Below are 10,584 nucleotides of genomic sequence, written 5' to 3'. Positions count from 1 at the left end.
CAGCACAGATATTCTGACAATGCCCCGAGGCAGAGTTGAAAGAAAATAGCATCAGTGTCAGGTCACATGGCCACAGTTCCACCAGAAGCTGGACTGAGACCCAGGCTGATTTCTCACAGGCCACTGCACAGTCATCAAAAGATAACTGCTGTTGGTTACAACCAAGCAGTGTCCTAACACGAGGCCCACCATCATCCTCCACACCCAAGCTGAGGAGGTGGTTTACAGCTGAGAACTGCAACCAAGGGGATTTTGGCAAGTATAGCTGGGTTTGGAAATCCAACTCACCTGTCTCCTGGCTTAAACTCTCGTGAAATCTTGGTCTTCTTCTTCTTGTGCTTCCGCTTCAGGTTTTTGATGGAAAGAGGGATGCTCTTCTTGCGGCCAGTGCCACTGCCACTCTGGGATGAGGCAGTGGAGCTTGCAGAAGAGGTGACAGAGCTAGTGTCATCAGTGTCATCAGCTGCCTCATCATCAGCATCTTGCTCCATGGACTGGAGGGGGTAGTCAGACGACCCTTCGTCTTTCAGCAGAAAGGGAGGCTGCTGCTGTCGTGCTGCTGCCCCTTTCTCCTTCCCCACTTCTTCAGGCTGCTCCTCCTTCCTCTCCCCAGGACTCGGTGCACTGTTGGAAGAGTCCTCCAGCTCACACTTGGATCCAGGCTTGAGTTCTTCAGATTTTTGGTCAGCAGCTGCAGCAGTCTCTTTGTCAGGGGCTTCACTGGTCCCCTGGGACTCTGGGGAGCATGACATGATCTTCACAATCTGCTTCTTCAGCAGCCGCCTCACCTAGAGAAAGCAGAAGACCTGGGTCAGCCAACATGCCTGTACCCTCAGCAGGCTGCCAGCCTGCATGGGGAACAGCTCTGTACACAGGGGAAAACAGCATCCCACAGGCCTCTGTACATTCCACCTGCACCAGAGTATGGTGCAAACCAGCATCTCACCACTGCTCCAGGCAGGAGCAGCACTGGAGTAGCCCCAGCAAAGGGAGCTCTGCTCCTCAGGGCTATTTTAAGCATGTTCTGAACTTTTTGCTATGGGAGGTCACAAGAGGCTGCAGGAGTTAATCTGTGTAACAGACACAGCTATGCAGGGAGGTCACCCTCCACACTGCTGATATCCTGTTATTCTAGGAACACCACTGCTGTGCAGCCAGCATGAAGAAGCCACAGCATGACTCATCTGGCCTGGAAAGTAAGAACTTCTCTCCTGCCTCCCTGTAGCAAGGATTGAACAGCACAGTTCAGCTCCATGAGAAACCTGAGGTCGTGCTAATGCAAACAACATGTGTCCAACAGCCCTAGCTGTCAGAGCACATCAGGGCTGACACAGCCTGACTCCTGCAAGGTGACACCTCTGTGTTCAAGGTCCTGTTCTCTCGTGGCATTAGCTGCATGCTTCCTCCAGTGCAGTCAGTCTGCTGCACAAGGTGACTTGGCTGCTGGCAACAGCAGCCATCACTTTACAACCACTCCAGGAGTCACATTTCAGACCACATGACTGCTGGGAAAACCTCTGCTTTAAAAGCCACAGTGACCAGAAATGCTTAGAGAAGTCACTGCCTCCCTCCACCCCTTAAACTCACCTTTTTGGCAACTGATCCCTCACCCAGGACACAGTTCCTCTCAGGGCATTCACAGGTGATTTTTGCAGGTTCCACTTTGTCTGGGAACACATAGAGGCACCTCTCCCCAAGCTGCCTTTGGGCATGGTCAAAGCACCCCAGACGCTTTACCCTGGTGGAACAGGACAGCCATGAGCCAAGCACAAAAGCAGCAACAGAACCTGGCAGTGACCAGGGCCTTCACAAGCTGGCATGAGCTCATCCAACAGCACTTATTCTGGGGTGGCAGAAGCTAACACCACAAATCTTTTCCAGGCACACAATTCTGAAGGAGGAGTGGGAATCTCACCAGGGACTGGGTGGGGATACAAAGGGCTTGGGTGGGACACCAGTCACTCCTCTCCCTCTAGGTCCCCCCTCTCAGGCACAGCTGCCAAGAGACATTCCAAGTTTGCATTGTATTTTTTTTGCTGTCATTCCAGAGCTTCTCCCCTCCAGCTTCCTTATGAGCTTCAGGCAGGAACTATGCTGCATTGTGCTATTATTTATCTGACGTTTCTTTGGGAGCTTTCTCCAGCCCATCTTTGCAGCTGCAGCCTGCAGAGGGCACCCGATGCTTCCTCAGCACCCTCCTGGGTCCAGAGCAGGACACCATAAGCTGCCTGCTGCACAACCAGGAAAGATGCAGCTTGCTCCAGACACAAGTGGAAGGACAAGGGAAGTGACTTATTGCCAGACACTGCTTTCTTCTATGCACTTGTCAGCTGGAGAGTACTTGGGGGAGGATCAGTGGGATGCTGGCCCCTGTGTTGGTAACTCAGGTGTGTGCTAAACTCATTTGGAAGCTGTTCTCTCACATTTTTGAAGCTCTGGAATACACAGGTGTGCAACAAGGAGAAAAACTCACAGCTGCATTGGGTCTAATCAGCTGGCAGGCATGTCACCCATAGCCGGTGCAGGCCCTGGGTGCTGAGAGTGAAAAAAGGTTCTCAACTGATCTCACCTGGACAGCTTCTCCTGGGTGATGATTGAGGGAGGGGGGCTCACACTGTCGGTACCTCCAGGGCAGAAGCTTTTAGTAATCCAAGTAACCTTTAGTTCTACCACCTGTACCTACAACATAAAGAGAGAGAAAGCAGTTTAATTTTTTTTCAGAGGCTTTCCTAGACCAGTGTCTAGGATCTGAATGCACAGGAAAGCAGCAAACCTGCTTTATGATTTCAGATGGCCAAGTGCAGTTGGGACCACTACAGTGCTCCCATAGCACAGCTCTTGTCAACACCAAGAGCTACTGTGGTTTTAACTTCAGGAAAGACAACACCTGGCTTGGGAAGGAAGCTATAGCACATACATATCAGTTCAATGTCACAAAAAGACACGCTAATGGACTTGGAGCTGCTCCCTCTTTCAGCAAAGAGTCAGCCATGTCTCTGCCTTTTTGGCTAGCATGCAACATCAAGTTTCAACAGAAGAGGTGGTTCCAGTACCCTCATGATCAGCAGTACTGTCTCTGAGTGTACTGGCACACCATCACCTTCACAGGGTGTTGGCAGGGACCCTTGGGAGACAAAGCCAACTCAAGCTCAAAAGTCCTGTCAGTCCACAATGAGAAATTTGTCACCTCAGAAGAACACAGCCACAGTGCACTTGCTCCTGGAAGGTTACCATGGCAAGACAACCCTGCTCCAAAGGATTGTTCCCTGCAGAGGGTGGCTGTGTGTCAGCCTGTCTGTCCTTACCTCTTCCACCACCACTCTGAACTTGCTCTTTGTGCTCAGAACAGGCTTCACACCTGAGAGCCACTGCACACTGGAGAAGACTTTAGAAGGCCCGATGAGGACTTGCCCAGGATAAAAGCCATATGAATCATCAAAGAAGAGACCCTGTGGGGGAAAAAAACCCAGCATGAAGGACTCTTGCTCTTAAGATTTAAGATTCCAGCATTTCTCTTCTCTCACTCATCATCAGTAAGATTAACCATAAAGGAAAAGTCTGCAAGTTGCCCATCTCTTGAAACTCATTCCTCTCCTGAAGTCAGTCCAGCAGTTCCTATAGCAACCCACTGTGTCACACATCCATCTGTATTTGACTCAGTGGGGGAGAAACAAAGGTACTTGGAGGAAACAAAAGATGAGGATTCCACAAAAATGTTCTCAGTGAGGCAGCCAAGGCGGGCTGAGTCCTGGATAAGGACATTCACCTCTTCCCATGCTCTAACTCAAGCACCTACAGCTTTCAGAGTCAGAGGATGCCTGCCTTCACTCTGCTGCTTGACTAATTAAGTTTTAAGTACTTCTCCTGTCTGTAGGGGATTAGTTAATATGACAATTCTTTGAAAACAAAATAGGATGGGAAACAAAATTGCTGTCCTAGAGCTCCTTTCCACTGCTATTTAGAGTCACTTGATGAGCTGAAGATACAGAACGTGGGGGTGGACAGAGCAGTTTGGGGAAGATAAAATACTGAGCACAAAATTGTACCAAGCCTTGTAATTTGTCAGAAAGGATAAGAACAGTGCAACAAGATCTAAGCCAGGGAAGTATCTAACACACACAGCAATTCTGAGTGTATCCAGAGTAACACTGCAAACATCTCATGCTTCAGACCAAACTGCAGGTCTCAGGAGGACTACGTGCACTTTGAAGGCAGCTTGACAGAACCAAGTGTCTCAAAATGGGGAACCTAGAAGCTAGATGCTGCTGCAGCACCCATTTAGCAAGCAGAAAACATGTTGCAAAGTAGAAGAGACTGAGATACTGGAGAATATCTAGCAACAGACCACACCTTTTCTGTACAGAACAGGAAAACCACTGCAGCACATCCGAATCAACTCATGAATTCCATTTACTCTTCAGGAAAGAGGCATCAAATTTTAACACAAGTGCAGTTTTAGATCAAAGGGACCTTTGCTTTGAAGGCTGGGGAGTATAAGGGCTGACTGTGTTGCTGGTTCCTAAGAATTACACTCTATTCTCAGCCTACTCCCTAGTGCTGCTGCCAGGAGTGCAGCAAGGCCCCTCTGATGCTGTCTGAAAGAACAAGCAAGCTGTCCTCAGCCTTTGAAGGTGAGAAGCTGAGGCCCCATCATCACATGGCGACCTCTGTGTTTTACCCAAAATCTAGCAAAATCTTGCCCAGCACATGTTTTGGAAAATGCCAGCATGGAGGGAGGACACCATTCAGAGAACTCAATGGATTACAATAGCAAGAGAGAGAGCATTTTACATGACCTGGAAAGGTGCTTCTAGCAGAACACTCTTTAAACAATATGCTTTTTTCCAGAAGGGGAGCAATTTTGAAAGTATTAAATGGAGTAAGAGCCTCTTCAAGCACATGCAGATATAATGAGCAGACAATGAACTGCCTTGACATCAGCCATCTGACTGCATATTATGCAAGTTGTTTGCAAAGAAAGCAGTTGGATACACTGATTGTAAAACCTTCTCAAAACCTGCTCATCACTAACGTTGCCACGAAGCTACATCCTGTTACACTTACTCCCAGTGAAGATGAAGTGTTTTTCAGCTCTGATGCATCGTTTTATGTTTAGGATTAACCAAGGCCTATGGTTTTGCCTGCCCCCTCCCTCCTGCACAAAAAGCTTACAAGATGAAGTGGATCAAAAAGCCTCTCAGGAGAATCAGAAGCTCACCGAGTCACTGACGTGAGGACAAACATCGTACAGCTTGGCTCCATCTTCTGTGCTCATAGAACACCTGCAAAACAGGCACAAGAGGAGGTCTCATTTCCAGAGCCATCCATCTCAAAAGCAAACAGCACTGAACTGACACTGCCCAAAGCAGGTCTGTGCATACCCCATAGCCCTGAGCCTTTATGGTCCACAGCAAAACTGGTTGCAGGCAAGTTATGAAAGCACTGCCTGGTATTTAAAGGTTCTCTTCTGCATGTACAAATATAAGGAATATGCAGGGTGCAGGACACCAGATTAGTCTGCTGCAAAAGACCCATTTGTTACTCACACCGACTCCACCGACAGTGGACCCCAAAGGCAATTTGCATATCCCTGCTTCAGTAATAACTTCATTTCCAGAGTGAGTTCTGGTGAATTTGCAAGTGATTCATTAGGAAGAGATTTGGAAAAGTCACCTCATCGCACATTGCTACGCACGAGCTGGTAACAGGAACCAGGCAAGGTTTGCAGTTGCACCAGTAACTGCAGGCCATACAGATGGAGAGGTGTAGCTATTTTTCACTCCCCGTTTAACATCTGTGTAAGAGCCTTTCAGTCTGGCTTAACCAAAAGCTAAAACAATCAAAATCACAGACGCATCCACCAGTCATCTGTTACAGCTCTCGCATTACTCACTTCTCTTCGAAAGACTCAGAGGAGCTGCAGGGCTGGGGGTTTGTTTTCCTTTTTTTTTAAACATCAATGTCAACACTCAATTTACAAGACAGATGGGTTAACCAGGCCCATAAGCCTCTTGGCCCTCCACTGGGTCTTTCCCTCCTTGTCAGTAAAAGAGGTTGTTGGACAAGCCAGGCCTCAGAACAGGGTGAACACAGCGAGTCCAGACGGTTTTAGTTCTCAAGTCACTGTCTGACATGCACAAGGAATTGAATTCAGATCCTTCTGCTGGCTTTGCAGAACTACAGAATAAGTTAAGCAGATATTTCTTTCAATATCTCCAGTTAAATCTCTCTAGAGAGAGGACTTTGGATTACATCCTGATTGGAAACACGTTCCTAATGCAGTTACAAATAACAGTGAAACTAAAGCAATGCTGCTCAGTCTGGGGCTGCTTTTTAACCTTTGATGAAAAGCACCAGACTTCAGGCTTCTACAATTTCACAAGTGGGTTTTTGTTTGGTTTAGTTTTTTAAGGTAAGAATCCTCCCTCCCTGCATCTCAGTGAATGTATGCACTCCTACTGAGAAAAAGTCTGGCATATGCAATCCATCTTAAGCAGCTGCTTTTCCAGGGGAGAAGTACAGCTTAAAAATCAACCCACTTCAGCTGATCTGCTGAGACTGAAAAAACAATTATCACCTTCCAGGCAACAACTTTTCCAGGGGTTGACCAATGAATCTTGATGTTTTCAGAGCAAGATGTATGTTACTCTGTATTTCAAGATAGCGTAAGCCCAGAAGCTTTATCTGTATGCAAATGAGATGCCCAACCTGTTCCTAGCTCTTCCAAAACAGATCATGATACCCAAGGGGGTCAGTCCTCCAACAGGAAGCAGTACCTGGCTCCATTGGAAAGCTTGAGGATGACTTGGTTCTTCAAATCATAGACCTTGCCCAGCCAGCAGTCATAGGCTATGTAGTCACCATACATGAAAGGCTGAGAAAAAGACAGCAAACAAGCCTCAACCATCGACCCTTGTACTTTGAGCCATCAAGTAAGTCCTCAGACAATGCAGGACAGCAATTTCAAAGGGATTTATGACAGCAAGTGCACATCTCACTGTAAATGTACACTGAAGAGTTTGCTTGACAGTCAGCATCCAGCCTGGATTCTCCAGTTAAACAGCTCAGGCTTTTGGGGATTTTTTCCTTCAGATGTTAAACTTGCTAAGTCGTACTTGCCTTCAGCCAATATTAACCATTTTTATTACTGAGCCTAATATTCCATCCCAAGCAGAGAAGCTTGTATCCCACTGCCTTTCCATAAGCTATTTCTTGAGAAGGGTCGTGACACTGCTGCTCTTCACTCCCAAATGACCTTTTCCTCAGGGGAAAAAGAATGATGCCATCTTATCCCACCTGATCTCTGGGAATCACCCACCCATTTAAGAGGGAGAACCAGGTATGCTTCAGCCCTCCAAGTCAATTTGGTCTCAGCAGTGTGATCAGAAACACAGAACAGATGGGGAGATGAGGCAATGCTGCATCATCTTCCAGGGAGGGTGCTTACAGTAAGTTTAAAATAAAACCAAGTTGCAGATGCATCCTGCACAATATGGATGCCTCCCTTGCATGTGTTACTTGGAATACAGCAGCATCCCTCCAAACCCCCAAGCTCTGGCTCCCACGTGTGTTTGGGCTGTGTTCTCACCCAGATATGTTGCAGGTCTTTGCTGTTGACAGGGTAGAGGATGCAGTTGGTTCCTACCAGCTTCACAGCACACTCGATGTTGACATCAATTACAGTCCCACACTGGCTGTCCTGGAAACATGAAAGAGAAACAGGGTTTATCACCTGGGGAAGGTCCTACATAGATACCCATGTGCTCTGTTTATATGTGGGAAGTGCAGAGACAAGTCTCAAGAGTCAATCCCCCTCCAACCCTTCAGGGCCTCATTCTGAAGGGGCATTTCAGATGACTTTAAGACAAGTGAGAAGGTGAGACCACTACAAAAGACCTGCAATGCTTTCTTCCCAGTTAGGATTAGCAATAGCTGCTAATGCAGCAGGCCAGAGACCCCTGCATCTGGTCAAACAAGACCACACTATGGCAGTGTGGTCTTTGTAAAGCATTTTAAAATAAAGCCTGCCTGGCTCCTTGGTCTATTCAACTGAGCAGATCTCTGCAACTCCACAGGACTGTCCTGCAGGTGTTGCCCTGAGCCAGCAAAGGCAGGGGTAGATCATCAACCCTGGAGTAATCCTTTAAAGCTATCCATGACTTCTCATATAAAGCTTGATTTCACAGGACACCATAAATGGTCTTAATTTGCTGCCACAATTAAAAAAAATAAATCTGGCACCTTTCATCAGATTTCAAGCCAGGTAATTTACAGTTGGTCCAATTAGGAGATGGTCGTAATTATCTCACTCACTCTTTAGCAAAGTTTTAATCTTTTTTGTTCCCAAGAAAATGAGGCTTGCTGTCAGGAACCTTCTGGGGATAGTTTGGCAGGGAGCAGGCAATATGGACATGCCTCACACATATGGCAGAGGCTTGCATGGAAGGGCGGCTAACACAAACAATGTCAAATACGGCAGCTACCCTGGCCTCCTGACAGCTGGGACAATCTATACTGTTCTTTATTAAAGGCCATTATAAAAGCTGAGGGCCAGAATGACAATTGTCCTGGTATCAGCAACCTCTGAAGTTGTCCTTATCTCAAACACCAAGGTCTCTCCTCCAACAGGACTTGAGTGAAGCAGTTGAAGGGCTTCCGCCCTAGGAGAAGTGGATTTGTTGGTTCAGACCACTTAAACACATGCTGTTCTTTTGAACACGTTAAGTATTTATTCAAGGCTTTCACTCAGAGTCCTGGGCAGCCCTTTGGGGAGTTCAGGAGTTTCCTGGTGCTCAACTCATCATGTTTCATCCTGAGGACTGGTAGTTAGAGAGCAAAGACACTCTACAGACACTGGCAGTCCAGGATAATTCCTAGACAGATTGCTCAGTGAGTTGCCTGGCTGGCTTTCCACCTGCCTGCTGCCAATCCTCTTCCTCACACCACACAGCCCCTCTGCTCACAGCCCCCCTGCTCCTCAGCCCCCCAGCTCCCAAGGAGGCAGCAATGAGGAGAGGGGGTCCTGCCCTGCACATTGTCCATGCTGAGCCAACACAGCCAGGAGGGCTGGGAGGGCCAGGCTGGCAAAGCCCAAAGCAGCAGGAGCTCCCTCCCTCCAGCTGCTCCACAGATCGCTCCTATTTCTTTTCTAGAAAAGCTGGGAAGCCAAGGGAGCCTTTCCCAGCTACAGCTCCATCACTACAGACAGCAGAGCTTGCAGCCTGCACAGGCTGCCAGGACAGAGCCCAGAGCTGCTCTGTAACTCTCACCTGAAAAGGGTTTGCCAGAACTACACCAGACTCACAACAGCTGCTGCCAGCACAATTCAAGCTGCTGGGTGAGTGAAGCCTGCTCAGAAGTGGCACCTGCTCAGCAGACCCACAGCTTCTGAAGGCCAGAGCACAGGCATCTACCTTGCTTTTCCTCCAGGTTAAGCTAAACTAAGTTTGCCCAGTCCATCCTCTGCCTGTGCTTTGCAGTTTAGGCCCTGTGGTTTAGATTTCTTAGCAGTCAGAACCAAAAAACCCCTCAAGAAACAAATCTCTGGGTCCACACTAAGCATTTCTCAGAATTAAATTTTCTTTTCTCAGCAGCCAACATGACAGCAGGTCTGAGACACAGGGCAATCCAACACCTGCAGGTCCTGTGGATCATCTTCTCCCTGGACCTAAATGCCCTCTTTTATTGATGGTGAAATAACAACAAAACCAGGACTCAGGCTACTGAGGAACACCAACACCCTCTGCCAATTCTCTAGGTGATAGCTTCCCCATGGAGAAGGTGTCTCTACCACACCACAAGCCTGCCACCCCAGCTGGATGCCTCCTAGTCATGGCAAGAGCACTGGGTTTAGTTCAGCTCGCTTCTCCTTTCAGTTGCAAAACATTTGAGCAAGCACCCAGCACTGTCTGTGATCAGTGTCGTGAGCAGCCCCAGAAGCCACAGGGCTGTTGAGTCACAGCTCTTCTCCCTCACCTGCCACTGAACCTTTGTTTATTATGAGTTTATTTATTTCACTGTCACATGAAATATTAGCCTGCGACAAGGGGAGGCAGGTTTGCAGGCTGAGGGGTTCTGCTGAATCACTCTGAGGCTGTAGCAGCACTTGGCAATGCAGTCCTGGAGCAAGAAGTCAGCAACTTGTCTCCTGCCTTCCAGGGCAGGTCTATGGCCAGAGTACAGATCCCCACCAGCCTGCTCAAACACAGCTAGCTCATCCTGCTCTTTAGATGTTCCCATTAAAGGAAGAAATGAAATGAGCTGACATTCCACAGTTTTGTTACAAAAATAATATTTTGTCAACCCCAACAGCAGGGGGTTTCCAGACCTGGAAAAGGGAGGTGACTGAACTCTGGTGGAAGAGTCGATGGGTTCAAGCACCACTCAGAGCAGAGCAGAACTAAGTGCACCCTCTAGACTTTCTTCCTGCTGCTTCTGGTACCCTGACAGCACATACCACACTGGAGATTCTGAGTGTTTAAGCAGTGAATGGATGCAGAAGTGACTCCCTTCCCTATCAGAGACAAGGCTTTAAGGCAGACCAGAAAACTCCCACCTGAGAGAAAAGCAGCTCAGCAAGCGCAG

The 10,584-nt window shown here is 48.0% G+C and overlaps 1 protein-coding gene across 1 annotated transcript in view; it reads right to left on the bottom strand.

Annotated features, from left to right (window-relative positions):
- The window catches only part of UBE2O (ubiquitin-conjugating enzyme E2O), a 27,959-nt gene that overhangs the window by 15,014 nt on the left and 2,361 nt on the right, over window positions 1-10,584 (bottom strand). The window contains exons 2-8 of the mRNA XM_009996562.1: window positions 7,589-7,699; window positions 6,777-6,874; window positions 5,219-5,282; window positions 3,306-3,449; window positions 2,570-2,679; window positions 1,588-1,738; window positions 289-788 (exon numbers count right to left, since the gene is read on the bottom strand). Coding sequence (XP_009994864.1) covers window positions 289-788; window positions 1,588-1,738; window positions 2,570-2,679; window positions 3,306-3,449; window positions 5,219-5,282; window positions 6,777-6,874; window positions 7,589-7,699 — 1,178 coding nt within the window. The remainder of the gene's footprint in view (window positions 1-288; window positions 789-1,587; window positions 1,739-2,569; window positions 2,680-3,305; window positions 3,450-5,218; window positions 5,283-6,776; window positions 6,875-7,588; window positions 7,700-10,584) is intronic.

Source organism: Chaetura pelagica, unplaced genomic scaffold (assembly GCF_000747805.2).
Source record: "Chaetura pelagica isolate M959 unplaced genomic scaffold, ChaPel_1.0 scaffold704, whole genome shotgun sequence".
Classification (NCBI taxonomy): domain Eukaryota; kingdom Metazoa; phylum Chordata; class Aves; order Apodiformes; family Apodidae; genus Chaetura; species Chaetura pelagica.
Note: the sequence above shows the minus strand (reverse complement) of the source record. Positions and strands in the feature narration are given on the sequence as shown.